This window comes from Pristis pectinata, chromosome 8, assembly GCF_009764475.1.
Source record: "Pristis pectinata isolate sPriPec2 chromosome 8, sPriPec2.1.pri, whole genome shotgun sequence".
Lineage (NCBI taxonomy): Eukaryota > Metazoa > Chordata > Chondrichthyes > Rhinopristiformes > Pristidae > Pristis > Pristis pectinata.
The window spans coordinates 66,550,118-66,577,614 of record NC_067412.1 but is presented as its reverse complement, the minus strand read 5'-3'; the positions used below and the strand labels follow the sequence as shown (position 1 = coordinate 66,577,614).

General features: G+C 39.9%; 1 protein-coding gene across 1 annotated transcript; it reads right to left on the bottom strand.

Annotated features, from left to right (window-relative positions):
- Positions 1-7,601: 7,601 nt before the first annotated feature.
- LOC127573452 (transmembrane protein 47-like) lies at positions 7,602-24,512 on the bottom strand. Its single transcript, XM_052021689.1, has 3 exons — positions 24,109-24,512; positions 11,522-11,662; positions 7,602-10,080 (listed from the first exon to the last, which is right to left on the bottom strand). The coding sequence occupies exons 1-3, from the start codon at positions 24,302-24,304 to the stop codon at positions 9,899-9,901; spliced, it is 519 nt and encodes a 172-aa protein (XP_051877649.1). The 5' UTR covers positions 24,305-24,512; the 3' UTR covers positions 7,602-9,898.
- Between the last annotated feature and the right edge of the window lie 2,985 nt (positions 24,513-27,497).

Sequence of the window (27,497 nt, the reverse complement as noted above, 5' to 3'; positions counted from 1 at the left end):
ACAGTGGCTCCATAATAGATATTATGGCAGATTGAAATGAAGCCACACATTCAATAAGATATTTCTTCATTCTTCTCTCTGAGATTACTTCCTTTCAGATTATTTGGCAGAGTATTTCTCCTTGGAAGATAAGAGGAGAGCTAAAATGGTACACTTGAGAGCTATTAAAAATTATGCAAAGATGGGATAGATTAAACAGAAATATGTTTCGAGATGGAGTGGTCCAAAAATGATGGAACATAGACACTTTTAAAATTAAGGACAGAGCAGGAAAAACGTCAGATCGAGCATTGTGAAGTAAGGAATGCACTCCAACAGTGATGATTACATACATATTGAATACCTAACCTTTAAAGTAGGTTGAGGGAAAGGAGTATAATGGGAGATGGAATCAAAGCAAGCATATGATTTAGACCATAAAAAAATAAGAACAGAAGTAGTCTATTTGGCCCCTGAGCCTGCTCTGCTATTCAGTAAATAATACTTGATCCAACTCTCCTCAATCAACTTCCCTGCCCTAAATCCATAAACCTTGATTTCCTTAATGAATAAATATCTATCTTGGCTTTGAATGCAATTAAAGATTCAGCCTTCACAGCTCCCCAAGACTAGGATTTCCAAAGATTCACCATCCTTCAAGAGAAGAGGTTCTTCCTCATCTCAGTTTAAAAGATCCCCCAGGTAGTAGTGATCACAGCATGGCGGAATTTAGCATTCAGCTTTAGAGTGAGAAACTTGGTCTGAAACTTGGTCTGAAATTTAATGTAGGGAAATTACAAAAGAATTAGGATAAATTGATTAAAGTGGACTGGGCATATAGATTAACAGGTACGGCAATAGATCCGTGGTGGTAGACATTTAAGGAGATAATTCAGGAGTCCCTGCAAAAATATAAACCAATGATGAGGAAAGACTCTAAATAAATTAAAGAAGGTATTAAGTTGAAGGAGAAAACCTAAGTTGGTAAAAGGTAGTGATAGGACAGAAAAATGGGATAAATTCAGAATACAGCAAAGGAACGAATAAATAAATAGTTAAGATTGAGAAAATAATGTATGAGGTTAAGACAGCAAAGAATATAAAAACTGAGAATAGGAACTTCTTTAAATACATACAAATGAAGACAGAGGTCAGAGTTAACATACAATAAGTCTGGGGAAGTAGTTTTGGGGAAATGAAAATGACAGTGGAATTAAAATATTTTGTTTTCTGGTAGAAGATACTATGGATATTCCATTAATACTAAAAAATACGGGGGGGGGAACTAATTAAATATCACCTAATTTGTGAATTAGTATTAAACAAGCTAATGGGACTAAAGGCTGACAAGTTCCCTAGATTTGATAGTTTGCATCCTAGGATCCTTAAAAAAAATGGCTAGGGAGGCATTAGTTGTAAACTTCCACTACATTCTGCTTGTAATACCTCATTTTTTTAACCCATGTCATCAGTACATACGTGTACTATGACCACTGGCTGTTCACCCTTCCCCTGCAGGATGTCCTGTAGCTGCCCTTTGATATAATTGACTCCAGCACCAGGGAGGCAACATACCATCCTGGAATCATGTTTATGGCTGCAGAAGCGCCTACCTGTTCCTGTTACAATTGAATCCCCTATCAGTATAGTTTTCCTACTCTCTCTCCTCCCTTCTTGGAGGAAAAAGAGTTTGGTCTTGCTGCAATCCATGAGAAGCTATTTCCCCTAACAATATTGAAAATAGTAATATCTCAGAAAGGGATGGCCCCTGGGAATTTGTGCAGTACCTGCCTTCTTCTACCTTGCCTCACAGTCATCCATTCCTTTTCTGGCTGTGCAGCTTTAGTTTGGGGTGTGACAATCTCTGTAAAAACAATAAAACCATTATCCATGAAGATCTCAGCCTCATAGATGCTCCACAGGACACACTGAAAGAATGCTGCACTAACCTTGTAAACTTTTCCTGCTGTTTAATGCAAGTTTGTAATGCATCCCTCCCTCAAATTCTTTCACTCTGCTCAACTCATGGTGCATGCTTTTGGGGTCTTTTCCCATTCTGCTTATGTGGGGTATGATCAGATACTTAGAACAGTTCAAGTGAACAATATTCATGCAATTTTCTAGATGCAAACAGCCTTCCATTTGCTTTTGTTCCTGTTTCATTAAGTGAAACAAAACTTGGTTAAAAAGACTCAATTCATTTTCGGCTTGAAAGAAAAGGCTTAATTTTGCTGCACCCAAAACGCCGATGGTTTCATTTCCTTCCACAGATGCTGCTTGACCCGTTGAGTTCCTCCAGCTTTTTGTGTGTTGCTCCAGATTTCCAGCATCTGCAGTCTTAATATTGCTGTTGTTTTTTGGAGATCACTTGTAATGCAGTGAATTTCCATGGGCTTGAAAGCTTCTCTTATTTCACCTTTGCACTCTTATACAATGGCCATATGGTATCTTGAGTAAACATAGAACAGCATGGGACAGGCCATTCAGCCCACGATGTTGTGCTGATCTGGATGCCAATTTATACTAAACGTCCTCTTCCTGTGTACCTTCCATATCGCTCCATATTCATGTGTCTATCTAAAAGCCTCCTAAACTCCACCAAACTGCCTGCTTCCACTACTACCCTGGTAACTCATTCCAGGCACTTACCACTCTCTGCGTAGAAAACTTGCCCCTCACGTCGCCTTTAAATATCCCCCTTCTAACCTTAAAAGCATGTACTCTGGTGTTTGACATTTCTGCCCTAGGGAAAAGATTCTGACCGTCTACCCTATCTATGCTTCCCATAATTTTAAAAATCTCTATCAGGTCTCCCCTCAACCTCTGATGCTCTAGGGAGAACAACCCTAGAACCTTTCTAGGAGTTCTAAACGTTTCTGTTTAAACCATTATATTTAATTTCATTTGCACAAGATGTAGAATGTGGTGAAAGTATCAGATATACCTACTTTTGTTTGTTGTTCTGCTGTTGTAATTTACAATACACTTGAGGGAAGCATGTACTACTGTAGAATGTGAAGCAAGAGTGGAATATACATAGGGCATTCTAATTTCAATTACTGACATAAAAACTTTATAGCACTGTAGTAAGAGATTCATTTTCTGTACTAGCAACATTGTAAGTCTAACCAATGTTCTGTACAAATTCAGCATAAGTTTTGCTTTTCAGACCTATGGCTATGAACCCCAGTATTCATCATTTTTTAAGGTCTTGCTGATATGACGCTACATTTTATGTACCTGAACAAAATTTCTGCATTCCATTTTAAACACTTGGAGCATATGGCCTCCTTGTTTTTCCAGCCAAAATGTACTATCTCACTCTCAGAATCATGGAGGTTCATTTGTCAATTACGCAATATTAATTAATGGCTTTCTGTATTTTGTCATAATTCTCTTTTGCCTTAACAACACCTAATGTAATGTCATACACTGGGTGTGGTCATCACTGAGAAAGCAAGCATTTGATGCTCATCCCTGATTGCTCTTCATTATTTATTTCCAAGTCAGGATGGCTTATGGCTTGGAGTGGGATTTCCATGTGCTCTTACCTATCTGGTGGTGGTTGTGAGTTTGGGAGGTGCCACCTAAGAAACTTTGGCAAGTTGCGGCAGTCCATTTTCTTGACAGTAGGTATTGAAGCCCATGTTGCACCAGTGGTGGAAGGAGCAATTGTTTACTGTGGTGAACTGAGTGCCAGTCAAATGGATTGCTTTGACTTAGATGGTGTCAAGCCTCTGAGTAATAATGGAGATTACGTCATTCATGCAGGTGGGCAGTATTCCATCACACTCCTGATCTGTACCTAGTGTAAAGGCATTAGGGAATCAGGAGGTGAATCACTTGCCGCAGGATAACCAGCCTCCAAATAGTTCTTGCAGTTTAGAACTTATGTGGCTGGTTTGGTTTGGTTCAGTTAAGTTTCTGGTCTGTGGTAACTCCAGGATGTGATTGATGGGGTATTTAACAACGGTACTGTTACTAAGTGTCAAGGTAGAGTGTTGGGGGGGAAGGTGAAGAGGTGGTAAGGGGTTAAGATGTTGGTGGTTAGATTCTCTCTTGTTGGAGATGGTTGTCTGGCACTTGTTTGTTGAAAATGTAACCCACCACTAATCAAGTCTCGCCTACACGCTGGCCACGTTGTACTGCATAGACTGATTATCTGAGGAGTTGTGAATGGAGCACTGCGGTCATCTGTAAGCATCCCAATTTCTGGCCTTGTAATCGAGGGAAGATCATCAGTGAAGCAGCTGAAGATGGTTGGGTCTAGGTGGGAAACTTCTGCTCAAATAACCAAGGTTGAGTTGATTAGTCTGCAAATTGCCAAAAACTTCATTTCAACTTGGAGGTGACTCCAGGCAGTGGAGAATTTTCTCCTAATTACCATTAATTACAGTTTTATTAAGACTCTGATATTACAATTGGTCAAATGCTAACTTCGTGTGCAGAGCATTTACTTTCACTCTGCCTCTAGAATTCTCTTCCATTATTCAAGCTTAGGCCAATCTATACTTCATTACCATACACTGTAATGGAGTATAGATCCAAACAGTGTGGTAAAACTGAAACTGTGTGTAGGATATAAATGCTTGATGATAGCACCATTGGCAAAAACCTCTCTTGCTTTACTGGTAATTGGTTGGATTGGACCTACACAATTATTTTCACATTTCAGTGTCAAAGACTTGTAGTGTGCGTGAATGTTTGTGGAATGTTGTTGGGGCCCACACTGTTGCTGTATCTTGATATTGTATTGAGTGAAATCAAATTGGCTACAAATAGATAGGGCAAGAGAGAGCATAGATGGATCATCCACCTAACCCTTCTGCATGAAGAGGGCTTCAAATGCTTAAGCCATGACTTTTGCAGTCATGTGCTGTGCTCTGCCATCATTAGGATTGGATATGTTCATGGCACCTCCTCCTTGAGGCTGTGTAATGGGTCACAACCATTCATGACTAGATGTGACAACAATGCAAAATTTTAATTTGATCCATTAGTTTTGGAATTGCTTAGTTCTGTTTATAGTAGGGATGTACAACATATAAGTAAGAATGACATCCACCCTTTCAAGTGTTTCTTTTTGGCCTGCCCTGAAGCCTCTGACCTAGCAACAAAGGCTGGGTAAATAGTGGTGCAAATGGTCTACCAACGGGATGTTAACCACTGCTGGAGATGAGTAAGCGGTTTTTGTTAAGTAAACCAAAGTACCATCCCTGTGCACGTTTTAAATCTCTAAATCTTTTGACAACCTACATAAACTCACTAAGCTAGGTCCGGAAAACTATATTGTAAGTTGACCGGCCCAGAGCTCATGAGGAGTTTGTGCATGGCGTATCAGGTAAATTGAAATTCCGTACGTTCAGATTTTTTAATGTTTAAATTGGTGATGGTCGTCTCTCTGTGGTGAGACAGTCAACTTACTAAACAAATTAACACTGAGAACCAGAAAGGGTGGAGGTTGGGAGCTAAAGACTCTTTTATAACACATTATCTTTTAGAGTCTGATTACACATTCACCTTCAGAAATACTACCACATATGAAGCTTCATTTACATTAATAGAAGCTGTCCTGTTTCATAAAAAGGTAGCAATTACCTACAGTACAATACATGAACACATTCCACTTAATGCATATTCTATACAGGTTTTGACAAGAGTAAAAGTGAAGTAAGTTTTTCATTTGTAGATTTAAGGTTCTGGACAACATCAGAATATTTTTCAGTTTATAATCACAACTGTATGGGACAGACTTACATGAGAGTAAGCTAATCCTATTTCAGATGAAGAGCTGTATGATTACTTGGTAAACATAAATACAGGTTGTTAAATATAATTTGGTAAGGAAGCGGAGAGAGGAAATTGGAGAAGTTTTGCCAACTTCATAAGTATAGTTCGCAAAGGAATAAAACAGTGAATGTATTAAATTCCAATATGATATGACAGGACCAATGAAAAAAAAAACAGGTTGCTATATCCCAGCTACATTCAGGACCAGTCAGGCTTTCAAACTAGAAAAGATAGTTCTTTTAACGTTATGTTAATTTTCCTGCCATCTCCTTTATGCTTATTCAGATGGCTTCCCATCAGCAAGATCAGTCACTGGTGATGCTGCTGAACCATTATTGCTGATGAGCACTGAAATCCCCTAGAATATGTGTTATGGCTTTGGTGCTTGTTCTGTGTTGTATTGATTTCCCACCTGATGTCTGTGGGTAATAAGTAGCAAGTTTCCTCACCCATATTTGACAGGAGACCTTGAGATCTCACGAGGTGTGAAACCAATGTTGAAGGCACATGGGGCCATTTCTACCCAAGTGTAAACCTCTGTGCTGCTACTTCTGATACATCTGTCCTGGTGCAGTATGGACATCCAGAGATCATGATGCAGGAACCTTGAATTATGGTTGAGAACAATAATTCTGAAAGAATGACCACATTAGGCCAATGTTCAGCTGTCCTTTGTGTCAGTTCTCACAGCATAAGATCAAATCACAAACTGTTTGTCAGGAAGAATATGCAGGATCAGCAGGAATCTGTTTTCCTTTGTTAATTCTGAAATAGTATCTAGGTCAATGCAAGATAATCCTTCCAATTTTATTTCTGTAAAACAATAGGTTTTTGTAGCATAGTTGTTAACTTATTGGCAATGCAGGAGGTAATTAGGGATGGACAATAAATGTTGGTCTTGTCAATGAGACCTACATACCAGTTAAGAATAGGAAAATTATGTCTTGTCATACTGGGTGGCACAACTGAGTGCATTCTGAACACCTGCAGCAGGTGGTTAAGAGTCAATTATATTGAGGTGGATCTAGAGTCAAAGAGGCCCCACTCAGCAGTAGGGCAGCTTTCTTTGCTTGAAGGATATAATTAAGCCAGACTTGTTTATATTTTTCCAGTAGTTTCTGGTTACCATTAAATTAATTAAAATGCTGGTATCAATATGAACCAAATTGAAATTCCCCACAACTGAGGTGATACTTGGACCTCTGGATTGTTAGTCTGGCTGTCTGAATTACAAGTGCAACAATTTAATCACCATTCTAACCACCCCAAATTTTGGAAATTGCTCCTTTGAAATCAAAGTCAAAATAATCTGTGTGAATTGTGAACAACAATGGTCCCAGTATCAATTCTTGTGAAATGCCAATTTCCATTTTTCTTCCCCGCCGCCCATTTAAATAACTACCTTTAACTCCTAATCTCCAAGTCAGAGGAGAGGGAATTCTTGATTGTGAAACCTGGGAAGACAAATGGCACAGCTGACAGTGTTAGGGAATGAAGGTGATAAGAAATAGATAAGGAGGGAGCCAGGAGAATATAGAGATTGGGAGAGCAGAGATCATGGGGGGATTTAAAAGCCAAGGAGGGGGAATCTTAAATGAGGTTTTAGTTTCCAAAGGAGTTACCAAGTACAGGGTTAAGGAGTGATAGAGGACAACATAGTGGCAGTAGTTTTGAATGAACTGAAGTATATGAAGGATGTGGGTTTAAGAGCAAGATGTTGTTTACACATATGTAGAATATCTAGTAACACGCTTTAACCTATATCCCAAAAGGAGAGGCAAGAGGGAAAATTGAGGAAACCTTTTTAGCTGATAATTATGAAACACAAAATGGTGATTTAATTTTCATTTTATTCCAGTAATATCAAGAAACTCCAATTCATCAATTTAGATTAACATGGGATAATAGAAACATCAGTTCTCTAGCTACCTGAATATCTTTACAGTCAGTCATTGAGCTGTACAGCACAGAAACGGGCCCTTTGGCTCACGGTGTCCATGCCAACCTTTTTGCCCATCTTCACAATCCCATTTGCCTGCAATAGGTCCATATCTTTTTATACCTTGCGCCTGTTTCAATGTCTGTAAAACGCAGTGATTGTATCTGATTCCATCACTCCCCTGGCAGCAAGTTCCAGATATCAACCACTCTGTGTAAAAAAAAAAAATCCCCTCAAATCCTCTTTAAAACTCTTTCCTCTCACTTCAACACATGCTCTTTTGGTTTTGATAGCCCTACCATGGGAAAGAGATTCCAACAATCTATCTATGCCTCTTATAATTTTATACATCTCTTTCAGGTCACCCTTCAGTCTCCTTCACTCCAAGGAAAACAAACTCAGCTTATTCAATCTCTCCCTATAACTAAAGTCCTCCAATCCAGGAAAAGTCCTGGTGAATCTCCTCTGCACTCTGTCTCCAGTACAATCACATCCTTCCTTTAATGTGGCAACCAAAACTGCACACAATACCCCAAGCATGATCTAATCTGTGTTTTATAAAGTTGCAACACAAGTTTCGTATCTTATGCCCTGATAGCAAGCATGCCATATGCCTTCTTCACCACCCTATCTACCTGTGTTGCCACTTTCAGGGAATTATGGATTTGAACCTCAAGGACCCTCTGTCCATAAATATACTTTTGCAATCTACCATTTACTGTAGATGAACTAACCCCATTTGAATTCTCAAAATGATCCCACTGTCTTGTAGGATCATCAGTACTACCTCAATGCACTGTGTAATGAATTGATCTGTAGGAATGGTATGCAAGACAAATTTTTCACTGTACCTCAGTACAAGTGACAATAATAACCCAATACACAATCAGGAGAAAGAAACTGAAACCAGATCTGTACATCTTTGAATATTTTTTTTGAAAAAGGCCTCCAAAACCCAAATAAACAGATAAATTATCCCACTTAAAATTTAGATAATGTTCTTAAGTAGCCTTTGAATGTAACTATGCTTAAGAAACATCATTAGCCAATCCCAATTTGTGGCTCTGGACTGTACTATAAAAGCTCCAATTTAAATAATTCCTCAAGTAATGTATAAAAAGATTATGTTCAGAGCAAGATTTTTTTGGGGGGGGAAGCAGTTTAATGGAGACAGTAGTGAGGGCTGACTATATAGAGTAATGATAGATACTTAAATCCTGTTCAGACACGGAGAAACATTTGTTCATCCCAGAAATAAAGGTTTATTAGTAAATTGCTCTAATAGGTGTGAAATATGGAACATAAAGTCTGTATATCAATTGTAGGCATTGATTCCATCATCTCTCTTCCCCAACCCCCTCATCCCAGACTTAACAAAAGTCTTTGTTTGACCACAGGTAGAATTTCCAATTAATCCTTGTGTGTTGAATGAATGTCGCCGGTTTCAAAATCCACACAAATAACCTTGGAACATCAATGAAGCTCAACTGAAAGGTTCAGTTACAAATGTTCAAATACATAAGGTTCATGCTGTTCTCGGAAAAAATAGCATGATCAGCAGTACTCAAGGGTTACAATACATTGATGAACAACAAGCACAAATTATGTTTCTGCTGAATTTGCAGCTGCTAGTGTTAGAATGTTTAGAACAGATGTGGCCACTTGGTACAATATTTCTTACTTTGCATTAATAAGCTTACCACAAGCAAGGCCAATGTGGAGTAGGCCTACCATTTATTATCACAAAGCAATAAGACAACTAGACAAAGTAGTAAAATAAAGGCCAAAACAACAAATTGAAAGCATAAAGAAATTAATCACCCAAATTCTGGAATAGTGCATTTACTAACAATAAGCAATCATTACCTGATTGGAATTCAATGTGTGCATAATAAAGGCCAATTATTTCTTCTTGGAATTAGCTGAACCTAAAAGCAAACTATGTAAAGATTGCACAAGACCGTTACGAGTCATTCCTCACGACTGAAGCTTTCCTTTCTTACTTGGACCTTATGTCATTCCCAAAAGCTGCTCTTGCTGAAGAATTTGTTCTCGGAATGTCTGCTATCCATTGTGATCTTGTTCAATACTTATTCTCAAATTCACATTCTCTAACTTATCTTTGAGCAGCAAAACTTCATCTTGGTATTAAATCTTAAGATCAATAAGGTCAGTTAGTTTAGAAAGAAACTAATAATACTCTTCCTCATAAGCGTCTGTATTCAGGCAATAGAGTATGGCTGCTCCAAGCATAAAGATGGTTCCACCCCAGGCAATGCCGTAACCCCAGTTGAACTCATGGTATGTCCTCAGTGTGTTGGCATCAATGAACTTGATAGGATACAAAATCAGGGCACAAACCTGCAAAACAACTATAAGACAAAAGATTGAGATTGAAAGGTAGGGAGACATCAAACAGTATTATTCCCTTTGCAGCACCTGGAATTTTCTAGCAATAACATTTTTTTTTGCTAGTTATTACAAATTGGTGAATCACTTAGATCTGGCAAGAGCAGGTTAACTCTCAATACATTACCGTGCTCCACTTCAGAGAGATTTGTTTAACCTGCTTCCACCCCTTCTCCTCCAATTCTCCACTCTAATTATAAATATGGGATTAAAACTATTCATTTTTATAATTGCAGTCTCCCAACTTTACCATACTTCACCAACAGTCTAGGTCTAGAGCAACCTGTCAATTAGCATAGGACTGAGTCTGACATGGACACATTCTCTACAGTGACATATTTAAGAGTGCTAATCAGTTACATATGGATGGAAAGACTATCTACATAAAAGTACGAGATAATGGTCATTCTTCACAGTAGCACTACTAGGACTATTCCATATAAAGCAAAAATATTTATTGAATCCTATCCTTTACTACTTTGGTATTTGGTTTTATGACCAGGCTTTAGTTCTGAAGCATATACTTAACATAACTTATTTCATATCCTAATATGCATTATGGTCAATATTAATCAAGTAGTCAATACTGAACAAAGGTATGTACAGCGTTATTCAGAAATATAATTTCCTGCTCTTAAAAAAATTTTCAAAAATTCAAATCCCCTTTTCTAATCAGACAGACTGCACTATAATCACCATTTATGAGCTGACTTCCCCAGCTTGGAGGGTGTGAACATTTGGTTAGTAATCAATCTCAGTATCAGTGTTAACCAGTGAAAAACATTTGCTTGTAAGCCAAATGTTAATTGAGATGCCCCTCTGTGTTTTGCAACCAAGGTGCAATGTCCAAATACGGTAAGGTCATTCAAGAAGAGAAACGCAAGCACCCATGGAATGAGAGGGTGGGGAGAGGAGAAAGACAGTCTGAATTCCCTTGCTGGATCATCACAAAGGAACTTCTGTGGGTAGGCATGCACAGAATCAGGCATTGTATGATGCATCAACATTTTCAAATCTCTTACGTTTATATGTGACAGTGCAGTTCATCAACAGAAAACTGCCCCAGAAATAAGCTTTTGACTTTGTTTGGATAAGAGAAAACTGAATATTGTTACCTAAAAACAAAGAATCAGGCATAGTGTGAGGCCTCACCATTTAGAAATCATTTGGGTTTATATTTGATGTGTAATATTCCCAAGGGCAGCTGACCTCCAGAAAACTGAACCAAGAACTTGCTTCTGACTGTATGGATAGGAGAAAACTAAAGATTTTTTCTAAAACAAACTCATAATTGTTCATTTCCAGCTTTGATTGAGCAGTTAGTCCCACAATGTGCGAGCAGCAACTAAAATACACTGCATTTTTCTCCTACCCAGATCCTGTAAACATTACACACTCACTCACCTGAAATGAACAGCATAACAGAAATCGTCCTGTAACAGCGTTTGTGAGCACCCTTGCAAAGCGAGATCACAGCAAAGAGGAATGCAATGAGAGTGATAGATCCTCCGGCAAGTAGTAGCACCAGTGTAGCGATCTGCCAGTCTGTAGGAAGAAAAAGAAGTTAAAAAACTCAAATCATCTGCAGGGACAATCTTATCTGGGAGAAGGGAGAATTGAAGTGGGATTGCGTGTTGGGCGAGGGTGGGTAGACCTCAGTCCTGCTTCAGCACACCCAGAACGTGCTGTGGGCCAAGATTAGAATGTCTCATTGTGTTTAGCAATACTCTATAAAAATATATGGAGCACTAGAGACATTTTACATTTGATTAATCTCACATGCAAAACTAAGTTTTTCCACTGTATCTCAGTACATGTGACAATAATAAACCAATTCCAAATAAAGATAATTAAGCTTGAAGTTACTGATCTTATTTTTCCAACAAGGAGGAGGTTATCTCTTAAACCACAAAATTACAGATGCTGTCTCTGCTCTGTCCTGGATGTAAAAGCAACTGGGATTGAAAAACTTCTCCAACTGAAAATCACATTGTTTTCCCAGGGAAGAATACCTGCTCTTAATTGGAGTCCAATGACCTATCACTGGAAATACACTTGGAATCAGTTTTGCTGAATAGAGTTGAATAGCTAACCCAATATTTCTTAAAAGGCTCATGCAGAGACAGCTTCTATAGGACTGCCAGGAATTGTAGTACGCAATGCCAATCTCAAGAGATTGATTTTTTTTATTAAAGCAAAAAACCTTCAAAGTACAGCAGATCCAGAGTCAACTTTGAAGGGTTCGTATAATCAAAAATTCATAGGCTGAGTGTTCTGATTGTCTACATTTATAAAGGTCCATAATCACCATTCTTGCCTCAGCATTTTTCAGGTGGTTTCCACAAGCACAGTGAAAGCCAAATAACCAAGGAGCTGGGGATCAGGTGCCTGTGCATCTGACTGTCTGCTCAGCCAACTAGATTCATCACTTAGTCCAGCAGCAGAACAGCAACTCTCTGAGGAGGGTCCAGATACATGTCACATCCAGCCCTCACTGGTGTAGGAACCATAACCCCATTCATCTGAATGGTGTGGCTGACTGTGGAGAAATACAAATATTTGACCTGTTTTAATTACTTAAATCCAAGTTCAATTAAAAACATTAAGCAGCTTTTGACTTTCAAAGGCTGTTGATGCAGGACCTCAAAATATGATACCCAAGGCTTTCTTGCAACTTGGAGCCTGTTAACTGGATCCCAATAGGTACACGGGTTCAGCTTGCCAAGTCCTCCACATCAGGAGAAAATGCAGGGACTGTGGGCAATGAGTCTGGGCAATGAGTCTGAGCAATGGGCTGAGTGTCAGGCAATCCAGCTCAAAGAAGGAGTTCCTGTCCCTTTTGGCTAAAAGCCAAAAATTGGGTTTATTTTAATTGTGGGGAGGGAGAATAAAGCAGCTAAACCAAGAAGAATTATTTCACTCTTCCAAGTTATTTCTCCTTTGCACTTCCTTCAAGTTCAGAATAAAGCTGACATCCCAGACCACAAGAAATACAAAAAAAACAGCAAGGCATTCAGACCCCACACCTCCTCTACCATTCAGTAAGATCACGGGCATCAACTTAACCATGTTTCTCAACTAACACCACATCCCTTGTCTCCTTCAATGACCAAAAACTTATCAACATTAAAAAAAATATAAAATTAAAAACAGAAAATGCTGGAACTGTGGGAAGAGAAACAGAACTAATCTTTCAGGCTATAGACACTTCTGTCCTGAAGTCTCTTTGGCATAGAACTTCAAAGATTCACTGACCTCTGACATCATCCAGCAATTAACCATTACCAATTGACTATAACTATGTGAGCTGGGGAACTATTTTAGGATTATCAGAGTTAGCAGTGTCAAGACATATTGCACTGCAGTTGTGATATAGTCCTGGACTTTCCCCACAAACAACAATTTTCCTCTCCTCCCAAGTGCACCAAATCATATTATCCTACAATTCCAACTCATCCTCACAATCTATCACTTCATCCTTATGGTCTTTCTTCATACAACTACAAACAGGGTAGTCCGAGGGGGGGAAAAGTAGAGGGTAGAGAGGTGGTGGCAGGAATAGAAAAATCATAGCCAAGCTATGCATGCCTCTCACCAGCATTATCTGCAGCTGGGAAAAAGTAGGGTTGAGAACTTAAAAGGAAAATGTGGCAGACTTTGGATGTCCGAAATAAGAGCAAGAAAATGCTAGAAATATTCAGGAGGTCAGGCAGTAACTGTGGAGAACACAGTCAACATTTCAGGTCAATGACTTTTCATCAAGAATCCTGGCTGATTTTTCTACCCTTCCCAAACAGGAGGCGTCAATGGAAAAAGTTGCACTCCATCATCTACTCTGGATGAAAACAGCAAGATCACCTTTTCAAGGGGATCTTTTGGTTTACATTGTGGTACACGGAGAGCTCCAGGTGGTGGCATGGGGAAGGGAAGTTAGCCTTGGCCTTCTGTTTTATCTGATTTATAATTCCCCAACTCAAATTTCCATTATTTAAGGGATTCTTCAAGGTTACAAGTTTACCACATAAAAACTGCTACAATTATAAACTGATCTGAACTGAGTTCAAAGCTCCTTTGCAGGATCAGTGCTATGCAGAGGTCAGTTGTTTCACTAAAAATTAAATTCTGAAATAGCAGGAATTTCTGCTCCAATTCCATTGCATTACATAATTATACCACCCTACTGCAACAGGCTTTAAAAGTTTGTGAGATACTGAGCACAGTTTTTGAAGTTGCTAATAAAAATATTTATTTGTTGGCAGTGTTTCTCTTTTCTCAGATTGGTATTAATTATTATAAATTGATCTTTCTTAAAACATTCAGTTTAATAAGCATGCAACCTAATTCCAATCCTCATTCACACATGCCATCTTCTTGGGCAGTCCCTCAACAATGAGGATGACTTGCCTCCTCTCTGATTCTGTGGTTCTCAGGTGATTGAAGAGGCCAATGTGGGAAATGCAGGCTCTTCCACAGGTGGGGCAGGAAGTTCCTGATGGTGTGGGTGGGTGGGTAGTTTGTGAGATGGGATATCTTGTCATTTCTGCAGGATTTCTGTGTATTCCTGGCACATGGACACCAGGCTCTCAGTGTCATACTGGAATGCTCCTTCTCTGCTTTGGATGGTCATGGGCAAAACATTTTCAGGAGTTAGTGAGGGTCTTGCAAATTTTCATGGATACTTTGAGCCCATCCACGAACCTTTTTCTCAGTCTGCTTGGTAACCACTTGCAGTGACAGACCTCAGAATAGGGTGTCTGCTTCCAGAATCTGGTGTCAAGCACGTGAACAATGTGGTCTGTCCAAAGAAGTTGACCAAGTGTAATTATGTCTTCAATGATGGGGATGTTGGCCTGAGAGAAGTCATTGATGTTAACTTGCTTATCATCCCAATAGATTTGGAGATTTTGTGGAGTGTTTCCAGGTATCTTACTAGTCCCTTTAAATATGTGTTTTAGGTGGTGTAAGTTGCAGAAGTGTATAGGAGGGCAGGGATCACTACTGCTTAATACCCACTGGGTCTGAGACTTTGATCTTCAATGCCCTTTTCCTCAGCCGAGCTCCAGATGATCATCAACTCGCTCACTGAAGCATACAAGGATAGGCCTCACACTCCAACATCCACTAGACAAAGGTCCTATACCAATCTGCTCCTGCTGTACAATACTACCATCCAATAATAATTTAACAGCTAGATCTTGAAATACAAGGATCACATCCATTACCTCGGCAGCCACCTCTCAGCAAAAGTAGACATCAATGATAAAATTCATAATCGCCTCCAGTATGCTTGCATAGCCTGACTGAGGAAAGGAGCATTTGAAGATCAAGGCCTCTACACATAACACAAGACGCTGGGATTCCAGTCCATCCCTGTGATCATTGGCAGACAACACTGCTATATCACTGGGCAGGAGTGAGTGGAAAAAAAATCTACTGGGAGAATTGCCCAAATATGTGTTTAAGTCTGTGCTTGAGGCAGCTTAACCAAGAGTTGCCAAAGGTCTGGTGGTGTGATGATGACAACAACTACATGGCGTAAAGAAGAAAATTCCTTTACAGTGAAAGGAGCAGCCAAATTCAAATCACAGTTAACTTGGGCTAAAAGCTGCTGTAGTTTTGGAAGTAGTAGAACTCTCTTCATCAATGGCAGGACTGCCTATTTTCCCCATTCCCATCCACCCCCAACCCACTGCACAAAACCAGAAAGGTCCCTCTCAATTTGCTGTTGGAAACTGAGTAATTAGTCCAACAAAAAAAAAATGATTACATTCCTAATCTTAGAGATCTTAAATAAAGTACAGATTTAATTCAAAATCATGAAAGAAAATAGGCCAACATATTTCATGAATGCAATTTTAGTTTTCCAGCACATGTTCCGAAACTACCAGTTCTCTTCTCTTTGTGACCTAACAAAATATAGGAACGTAAGCATCATAACAATGACATTGTGTCTTTGAATCCTGCGTAACTTAAGTTGGCGTTTGAATGCAAGAAAATTTATTTACAGAATTAACTATGTAAACTTTCATAATGATTGTGGAGTTGAACTACAGCAAAATTAAACAGACATACAGAAGCAGATGCAACCATAGGGCCTGTGGTTTCTACAACAGCTGCTACTTTGGGGTGTTAGGAATTTGCAGCTGTTTGGAATTGAAGTGCAAGGCACCATGGAAACGACTTAGCTATTAACATACTCTTAAAGCTAAACAAACACTTCATAATTCAATCCAAGTGAAGGCAAAGCTACAGCAGCTGTCTACACAGTCCTACTGCCCTTCTACCGTGTTACACTGTCTGTTGAGTTAACAGATAAGTTGCCACTCAGAATGCTCTAATTCATCACACCTTTAAGAAAGAGAAATCTGCCAAGCTGCTGCTGACTATGCAATGACTTCTGCTTGAAAATATGTAGATTCATAGATTAAAGATTCATAGTTATACAGCATGGAAAGAGGCTCTTCGTCCCAACTTGTTCATGCTAACAAAGATGCCCATCTACACTAATCCCATTTGCCTGTCTTTGACCATACTGCTATAAACTTTTCTTATCCATGTACTTGTCCAAATGTCTTTTAAATATTGTTACCGTACCTGCCTCTACTACCCCCTCTGGCAGCTCGTTCCATAAACCCACCACCCTCTGTGTGAAAAACTTCTCTCTCAACTTAAACCTATGCTCTCTAGTTTTAAACTCATCCACCTTAGGAAAAAGACTGTGACCATCTACCCAGTTATGCGTCTCATAATCTTATAAACCTCTGTATGGAAACCCCTCATCCTCCTTCACTCCAGGGAAAACAATCCCAGCCTATCCAGTTTCTCCATATAACTCAAGCCGACTAAGTCCAGGCAACATTCCTGTAAATCTTTTCTGCACCCACTCTTGCTTAATCACACCCTTCCTGTAGCGTGGCAATCAGAACAGCACACAATACCACAAGTGAGACCTAACCAACAATTTGTACAACTGTAACATGACATCCCAACTCCTATACAAAATGGCTCATCTGATGAAGGACAGCATGCCATAAGCCTTCTTCACCACTCTACCTGTGTTGCAACTTTCAGGGAACTATATACTTGTACCCTAAAGCCTATCTGTTCAATAGCACTCTACAGGGCTCTGCCATTCACTGAATATGTCCTGGCCTGCTTTAACATCCCAAAATGCATCACCTCACACTTGTCCGAGTTAAATTGCATCAGCCATTCTCTTTCCCACTTTCCCAGTTGATCTAGATCCTATTCAAACCTGAGACAACCTTCTTAACTGTCCACTATACCACTAGTTTTGGTGTCATCTACAAACTTACCAATCATACCACGTCCATTCTCTTCCAAATCTTTAATATATATGACAAACAATAAAGGATCCACAATAAAGGATCCAGCATTGATCCCTCTGGCACATCACTGGTTACCAATCTGAAAAGTAACCCTCCACTACAACCCTCTGCCTCCAACCACCAAGCCAATTTTGATTCCAATTTTCTATCTCACGCTGATCTCGTGTATTCTAACCACACACGTCGGGATCAGGCTTGCCTATCAGTTGAATAATCTGTTCACATGTCCATATTCACATGAAGGATTACATTAGCAAAGATCAGAGACCACATTTAACCCATGTAGGTTACACCTTTACTGGTATTCAACCAAGTTAACAAAAGGAACTTGATTTGGTGCTTCATCCGAGATCAATTTTAATATCTCTGATGTCACTTTTCCAAATGAAGCAGTTCTTTGCAATGTGCCAGATCCACTAGAAACACGACTTGGCCAATCAGGCCCTTAAACCATTTAGGCCATTCTGTAGCAGCTGTTGTAGAAACCAGAGGGCCTATAGTTGCACTGCTTGTCATTTAGTGCTAATTTATACCTCAACTTCATTTACCCACCTTCTGCTCCATAGTAATGTAGGAACAGAAAGGTCAATTAATCTTTTGTTCTGCCACTAAATGAGATTACTGCAGATCTGTGGCTTAACTTTATGTACCTGTTGATACCCTTATCCAACAGAAATCTGCCAATTTTGAAAATTTCAGCTGTACTTCGTGTGAAAAAGTATTAACTGATATCAGTCCTCTAATCATCTGGCATTAATTTTAAGACTACATCTTCTAGTTCTGGATTCTTTACTGAAGGAACTAATGTTTCTGTATCTACCTTATCAAGTTCCTATATCATTAAGTGCCTCAAATAATTTTATTACTTAGCACTCTCAAGGGAATGCAAGCCAAGGTTTATGACCATAATGGCAACCCAAGCCATATTTATTTTAGGAGGTCGATTTCTACACAAGTGAGCATTTTGTTGTGGCCATGAAACTTCTCCTTTATCAGGTTCTATACTTCAGATACACACAGCAAGTGATCTATCCCATATGGATACTGCTGTTGACATCATTTACAGTGTAGATTGCCTCCAAACTATATTCATCATCAGAAAAGTCAGAAGATGAGACAAATATGAAAGTTTTAAAATTGAAGTACAAGCCAATGGGAGCTGTAGGGAAGCCCAGCTTTGCCCATCCTGAATTAGTCTCAAGAATGTGATGAGCCATTACTCCTCATTTCATGTGGTAATGGTTTTCCTACAGTGCTTTTGAGCAGGAAATTCCATTATTCAAATTTTTTTATTCAAAATAAACTTTATTCATAATAAAAGACAAACTATATACAATTACAAAACAGTGCAAACCTTTACATTCTTGTACAGATCATTCATTAGTGTTACCTTTTTATATATACAAAAAAAAAGCACCAATGCCACACATGTGGCTCCCTGGAAGCTACCCGGTCCCGTATTTACAATATTTAGGGGCTTTCTCGCCTGTCCCCGCCCCTCCCTCTCCAGGGGCAGAAGAACCCTAAACTGTAGTCCTTCCCCACCGAGCCCTTGCGTTGGCTGCACCCAGCTTCAGTGCGTCCCTCAGCATGTACTCCTGCAGCCTGGAATGTGCCAGCCGGCAGCATTCCCCTATGGACATCTCGCCGTGATGGAAGACCAACAAGTTTTGGGCAGACCAAAGAGCATCTTTCACCGAGTTGATGACCTTCCAGCAGCAGTTGATGGCCGTCTCTGTGTCTCCCCCCAGGAACAGCCCGTAGATCAGAGAATCCTCTGTTACGCTGCTGCTGGGGATGAACCGTGACAAGGACCCTTGCATCTTTTGCCACACCCTCCTCGCAAACCTACAGCCCGCAAAGAGGTGGGTGACCGTCTCGTCCCCAGCGCAGTCCTCCCGGGGGCAGTGCACGCTGCAGGATGCTCCGTGCTGACCACTGCCCGATGGACTTGTGGTCAAAGGTATTGGTCTGGAAGAACTTTTCCATGAAGGACAGGTAACGCAGTAGCATCCAGCTGACTGGGACACCATGTGACCATGCGGCCAGGCCTATCCTTCGCAACAGCAGGGACAGGTAGAACCTTGGTATGTAGTGACATTTGGTGCCACATACCTGGGTTCCACGCACAGCCTGATGCGGACACAGACGAAGGTGGTCATTCAAATCCAATGAAGGAACAGCAATACATTTCCAAGTCTAATCAGTGTATGATCTGGCAGGTAGTGTAGCAGTTAGTGTAACGCTTTACAGCACCAGCGACCCAGGTTCAATTCTGGTCACTGTCTGTAAGGAGATTGTATGTTCTCCCAGTGTCTGAGTGGGTTTCCTCTGGGTGCTCTGGTTTCCTCCCACATTCCAAAGACGTACAGGTTAGGAAGTTGTGGGCATGCTATGTTGGCACTGGAAGCACGGCGACACTTGCAGGCTGCCCCTAGAATACTCTACGCAAAGATGCATTTCACTGTGTTTTGATATACATGTAACTAATAAAGATATCTTATCTGGAGCAATATCTGCAGGTAGTTACTCATTATGACACATCAATGCGCAAAGGATATGCTTTCAACTTCCTACAGGATTTTAAAAAATAGATTTATTAAGGTTCATTTTCATCCCTTAAACTTTATTTTGTAATGATTCTGGATAGATTGCTATCAAATATTCTTTACTGTGTATTAAATACACATGGTTTCAAAAGTCACTTCACACTAGAGAGATTGTATGAGCTATGGTTAGTTGGTAAACCCTCATTCCAAGTCAGAAGGTTGAGGGTTCAAGTAACACCGCAGAGGCTTGAACTCAGTATGCCAGTACAGCACTGAGGGAGTTCAAGATTTAAGCCGAAGAAATAGTTTGTTGAATATGTTAAACCTAGATCTCATTCACTTTCTCAAGATGGATATAAAAGATCTGGTTGAGTTATTTTGAAAGAAAGTAGAAGTTATCCTGGCTAATATCAACATTACAATTTAGTTGGTGCCATCACATTACTTTATATGGGCATTTGCTGTGCTCCCACATTCCCAATATTACATCAGCAATTCTACTACCACTAATTAAATATATTTGAAAAGTGATGACAAGAGGCAGCAAAAGATGCTATCTAAATGCAAACCTCTCCTAGATCTCCTTACAGAATTAATTGGTCTACATTCCTTTAAAGGCAGATTTTTCACAGAAAGGCTCTAATGACGAATGTACTTGGTTACCACCAGATTCTCAAACTTTATGGCATTGGATAAACTCCACACCCAGAATGAAATAAAAGTCTAATGCAACTTATAAAACATTACTGTATTTGACATCCTGGCTATTTCTCCCCTCTCTAATCCAGGGAATAGTGTCAAAACTATTTCCTCAAAAAAATTCCTATGGCATAGTCATCATCAGAGAACTGTCAGACTGGCTGCAATATTTGAGAAGAGCTTTTCCTTACATTGATCATTTCCATCATTGATGCTTCACAACACCTTCTCTGGGGATCTCCCATCAATAACGAGCTTCTCCTTTTAAATCAATGTAAGACAGCTCCTTTTGATCAGCATAACAGTTTGGTGAGTGGCTGCCATACACACTAGGAAAGTCCAAATCTTGATTTCAGATTGATGTTAACCTGCTTCTGCCAGGATAGTGGCAAGCAAGTTACATTGATATTACTACCCATGGGTTAAGTAGTGAGAGGAATTTAAAAAAAAACAGCCCAGGTCCCATGTCCTTATTGCTATGTAATGACCCTACCAGATGTGCATGAAGAATGGATACAAGTAGAAATGTCTTCAGCTGCAATGCTCCAAGGATCCTACCATTACAATGGTGATTCAAAGAAAGTTAGAACACCAATTGAGACCATTCAGTGCTTTATGTCAATGCTGGTTGAAGAATAAATATCAGACTAATTCCACTTCCCAGCTTTCAACCTATGACCTTGGAACAACTTTTCAAATGCAAAAACAACTTTTGTCTCCACTACACCCTCAGATGGAAACATAGTCCCACCTCCACAGGAAAAAAATCCTTAATGTCTGTCAGCAATTACCTTTTAGTTATTTAATTCATTCATTCAGAGGAGGTGGGCACCATTGGGAATGCATCTTTTGTCCATCTCAAATTTCTCTTAAATGACAATAAAAACTGAAATTCTAGAAATAATCAGGTGGTCAGACAGCAACTGTTGAGAGAGAAAAATAGAATTATTGTTTTCCTATTGATGATCTTTCAAGAGACGAAAGATGCCACCAGACCTGCTGAATTCTGTTTTTATTTCAAATTTCCAGCATCTGCAGTATTTTGCTTTTGGATTATTGCTCTTAAACTGAGCAGCTTGCTTGGCCATTTCAGAAAGCACTTAAGAGTCAATCACATAACTGAGACAGGGTTATGTGGCAATTTCCTACTCTGAAGGACACTACTGAAGTAAATAGGCTATTTAAAGACAATCTGAGTTTCTAAATCATCACTGCAGGTATTAACTTTTACTACATATTTTAATTATTTAATCCTAACAGGATGGGATTCAAACATTTTTCTGGATCATAACCTGGCCTTTCAATATTGATCCAGCAAAATGCACAATTGTAACCATTACTTTATCCTGTTTGCCAAGTTAAATGGATGAATAGAAAAGACTCTCTGAAGCCTTTCAGCTGCATACAATGGTCCCCTCTGCATTCTTTGCCAAAAAAACCTGATCTTAAACAAGTTTTCCAGGCCTTGTAACATCCCTGTTTTATCACATCCTCATTGCCACACAGTGTTCAGATATGCATCCAATATTTTAGCTACGGCCTAACTAGTACTCTTTATACAGTTTTAAACACAGCCTCCTTCCTTTAATATTCTGTGCCATAACCAACACAGAAAAGTATCTGTATCACTTCCTAATTACCTTAAGGAATTAGTGGACATTTATTCCAAGATCTCTTTGTCCCTCTATATGTGAAATTGAGTATGTGAAAGTACATGCATAAATAATGGATGTTGAATTAGGTGTCAAGCAGAAATTGGGTAATGCTAAATCACTTCTCACCATTCTTATGGAAAAAAAGGGTGAAAGATAGAAAACAAAGTAGACTATTTATAAAGCATCTTTCATGGCAACAGGGCATCCTAAAGTGATGAAGTTCTTTTGTAGTTACTAAGATAACAGCAGTCAATTTGTTCACACCAAATTTCAACAATGTGATAATAACCAGATAATCTCTTTTGTGTGATGTTGATGGAGGGATAAATATTGGCCACTGCACAATAGATAATTCCTTGATCTTCTTTGAAATAGCTCCATGCCATTTTTATGTCCACCTCAGAGAGCAGACAAACCACTAAACCTCAACTTAATGCCTCACCTGAAAGATACCACTTCTGACAAAATGACATTTCTTCAGTTTGAGTCTAGATTTTGTGCTTAGGTTTCTGGAACAGGAATTCAATCAACAATCTAACAGAGGCAAAAGTGCTATCAAATGAGCCACAAGGGAAAAAAAAGTCCATGGATTATCATATATTGGTTGTTAAGTAAATGTAAAACAAAAACACATTTCAGTGACAGCTGGGATCTCTGAATTTTTTTTCATCCAATTTGAACAGCAAAGGAATTCCAACAATTAAATTTAGGCATTTTGTTATAACACCAGGGGTGAAGTACTAGCAACATAGGTCTGTTACCGTGGTGGATTGAATAAACTCAATGGTGATGAGCTCTCAGTATATCACACATATGTCCCTTGTCACGCTTTGTATCTGGCTTGAGCATTTTATGTTACCATTAACCTGCCAAATTGCCTAGTGTCAGGATCAAATGAACACCAAAAGAGCAATTACAAAACTGTTTTTAGAATTATTATTTCATACCATATTATCTTAGCTAATACACGCTAGTGTTAGTCACTAGCAGCTATTTCTTTCAAAAACATATTTCAAAACAAAAGGTCGCACTTAAATAGAAAAATTTATCGTGGAGTTTTAGCCCTTCTCTCTTAAATATGGTTATTTGTATCTACATTTCACTCCTCTGCCCCCAAATTATGTCTTAATTCAGTTTAACAGTCAGCATAAAGTTCCAACCAGTAAAGCACAAAAGAAGTCATAGCGTCCAAGTTTCCCACTCGGCAAAAGCTTTGGTCTCCCAGGCGGCATTTATTTTTGTTGGGTTTCTTTCCCCGCAGACTAACTTTACCCGCACGTTCCCATCTTATTTTCGACATTCTGTCGCCCACCTCCCCCCGCCCCAAAAAAAACAAACCAACCTTTGTTAGGTAGAACTCGTGCAGCAAGGAGAAAACTTCCACCATAATCAAACACCCCCCCCCCCCCATCCGACCGACCCTCTTCACAAACAAAACCCAACAACTTTTAAAGAATGCTACACATTAACAGGAAGATGGCTCAAAGCAACGGTGACAAATATTATCCCCGAAAGTTTATTCAACCAAAACAGGCTTGATGGTGGGCGAGGGAAGGATTGGGGAGGGCGAGGGAAGCTTCAGTCACCAACTGGCAAAAGTAAACAAAAAGGAACTCGTTTCTAAAGTTGAGCTCAAACGTGTTTTTCAGAAATTAAAAAATACAATATAGAAATTGTGCGGTAATTGTGGCAAACGTTGACGTCCGATCGTCTTAATGTTTTCATGTGTTAACCCCTACCTGTGTGGAGCACAGACTCGCAGTACCATCCAGCCATGGTTTGTTTGCAGTCATCCCAGAGGGAAAGCGAGGATCGCTGGGCAGTGACCCAGGCTGGACTCAGCAAAGAAACCACGTCCAGGCTCAACGCCACAAAGACACAGATCAGCGCGATCAACTTAAAGGGGCGAACTATGCGCACTTCATCCACAGCCATGATCTACTGCAAGTATTTTCCTCGGCAGGAAAAGAGACAAGACTTTGAGCTTCTTCTCCTCCTCCTCCTCCTCCTTCTTCAGCCTAGCGAACCGCAGGAGGCTGTCCTTCTGGAACTGATTAGCTGAGCCTTCTGCCCACAGGATCGCAATGCCTTCCCTAACTGCTGTGTGCTCTGTTGATCATCCAACAAATTGAAGTGATTCCTCAGGCGGGTTTTCGGACTGCCTACAATTTATCATCGTCAAGGGTCTTTGGAAAGACAATTAACGAGGCAAGCAGTTTTTGTTTAATTACCCCGGTTGATCTGCCGTGACAGGGCTCGTAGACAATTTGTTTCTTTCCATGCAACCAAGTTTCACAGAATTACTGAATGGTTACAGTAAGACAGAAGGCCATTCGGCCCGCTGAGTCTGTACCAACTCTGTGTACGAGCGATCCAGTTGGTTGCCCTGAAAATTCTTTCCTTTAAAATATTTATCCAGTTCCCTTTTGGACAGTTAAACTGAATCTGCCTCCACTGGCATCTTTTGCAATGCATTCCATACCCGATCCACCAGTTGTCTAAAAATCTTTTTTCCTCATTCACTTTTGGTTGTTTTGCCAGTCACCTTCATTCGATGTCCCCTCCTACCAAAGGGAAACAGTTTTATCTTGATCTTCACTATCTATGTCCTTAATGACTTTAAATACTTCCATCAGATCTTCTCACAACCTCCTCAGTTCCAAGAAGAACAAACTGTTTGTCCAGCCGTGGCTGAACCAGTGCTTCAAGATTCATCATTCCTTCCTTGCTCTATTTATAAAGGCCATTTTCAACAGACCAGACACATAAACCCCAAGATTTTTTTTTTATTTTTATACCCTGTTAAAATTGTGCCCTCTGGTTTATATTGCTTCCTCTCATTCTTCCTAGCAAATTGTAACATTTTCAGGTCTCAGCATTACATTTTCAAATCCCAGTTAACCTATCATTCCGCAAGCTTGTCTATAACTCCTTGGCCTAGTATTGTACTCTAACAGTTCCTCTTTGTGTCATCTGTCAATTCTATTACCGTTTCATTGTTCCGTGGCCTTCTGTTTGCTCTGCAAACTTTCTGTTCCTGTCTTCTCTCTTTGCTCACACAATTTTTAATCAATTGTCAAGCTATACAATATTACTGAAATAACTATTATTTATATAATGTCTCTTTCAGAATATTCCAAAGCAACGGCCATATAGGTGGGATAGTGTCAGTATCTGTGAAAAGCCTCCTTAACCAGGCCCAGAAGCAGCATTAGAAGGTAGACTTTTGACTTGTTTTCTCCCCTCTATAAAGATTGGCCATAGATCAGAAGTATTAATGGCTGATGGCAAGGGAGTGAAATTTGTGGTGGATCCAAAAACTGTGGTTTTGATTTTTCAGTCAAACTGCAGTAATTTGTGGGTCAAGCAGCATCTATGAAAGAGAAATAGAGTTAACATTTTAGGCCAACGAACTTCCATCTGGTGAAAGATGATTGACCTAAATCATTAAACTCTCTTTGCAGTTTCTACCCAAACCCAAGTAAGTATGGCATTTCCTGTTTTTATTCCAGATTTTCAGTATCCTCAACTTTTATGACCTGTCCACAATTGAATGTTGAATGACTGGCCTGACAAAGAGATGTTGGCAAGAGAAAGCTCATACCAGCAGTTTATGCGAGGATGTTGATCCCATGTCTGAAAATGATGTAATTAAGGGACATCATGCGCAGCGTGCTACAACAGGAAATAACCTACAAAAACAATAATGGAAGAAAAATAAGTTTTTGGTCAGTAGCACTAACTATGTGCTGAGGGATGGGCCATTGGTTATACTTACTTCATGCACTATTCATCCCCACTTGGTTGCATGTTTAGTACTAGCAATGAAAGATGAAATTCCACCCCATTTGTGCATGGCATCTACACCATGTCCAATCTTCTATACCAACATCACTTGATGCCCTATCCTTATATCCCTAATTTCATTGGTACCCAAAAGTCTTTTGGTTTTAGCCTTGAGTATACTCAATGAATACTCAGGTCTGGAGATGATAAAGGCTGGCCTTCCTTATTCTCCCATCTGAAATCTTGAGGTTATTCAAAACTCTGGTACCCATGTTGTGACATTGCATCCCTCATCTCTGTGATTGCAAACGTGCATTGGATTGCTCTTTGTTGTCTATTAGCTCCGTGCCTGATAGTTTGATGTCAATGATACTCTATTGCGGTTGAGAAAGAAGGTCCTGCTTCCACAGGATGAATGCACCTCCATCAGTGGGGAAAATCATGCATGCAGACCCACCAACCATTCCACAGAGAACTGGGACACCACAATCTGCCAACATCAGGCAGAAAAAGTTTGGTGGCTGAAGAGTTTCTGAGGTTTTCTGAGAGTGACCCAATGAGTCTGGGCTGAGCTGGTGACTTCTGGTGGCATGGCTGCTGGGAATGGGTGAATTGGGGGCAATGGGGATGGGGGAATGGTGATAAACACATGGGAAGAGGCAGTGGTCAGTGGGCATCCTCCAACGCAGAGAGAGCAAGCTAGAGAATGGGGGGAGGATAGAGTAGGAGAATCAAGAGGTAAAGGGATATGGAAAAAGGAGGAGAGTGTATGTGGAGGGTGCTGAGAGGGAGTGTGACCAAGGGAAGGGGTAGATTGAGGAAGGCAATTAGAGGAAGGGGGACAGAGTAGGGACTTTCCTGCTTAGCTGTATATCATCAAAAACTGTATACAGTATATTACCATTGGTCTCCGCGTCCATGTCATTGATGTAAGTTGCCAATGGCCAAGGCCTGACCAGGGATCCTTGCCAGACTCCAGTCGTTACACCCTGCTGAAAATTACCCATTTATTACTGCTCAATGTCCTCTGCCCATTAACTAATCCTCCATCCTTGCTAATATGCCAAATGGATGAGCATCTCAGCATCCCAGCCATCACAGATACTCAAATTCAGTGCTGAGTGTATCAGTTACAGGAAATACTATGAGCCCTGGCATTCACCCTGGCTATGGTGCTGAAGACTGATACTCCGTAACTATCTGTGCCTCTGGTCAAGCTGTTACACTACATCTATAATCTAGGTATCCACGGATAAAGTAAAGAACTCTCCAAGCACTTCCTGTCTATTTAGTGTAGTACAAATCCAGCCAGACCCATTACTGCACCATCAGTCTACCATCA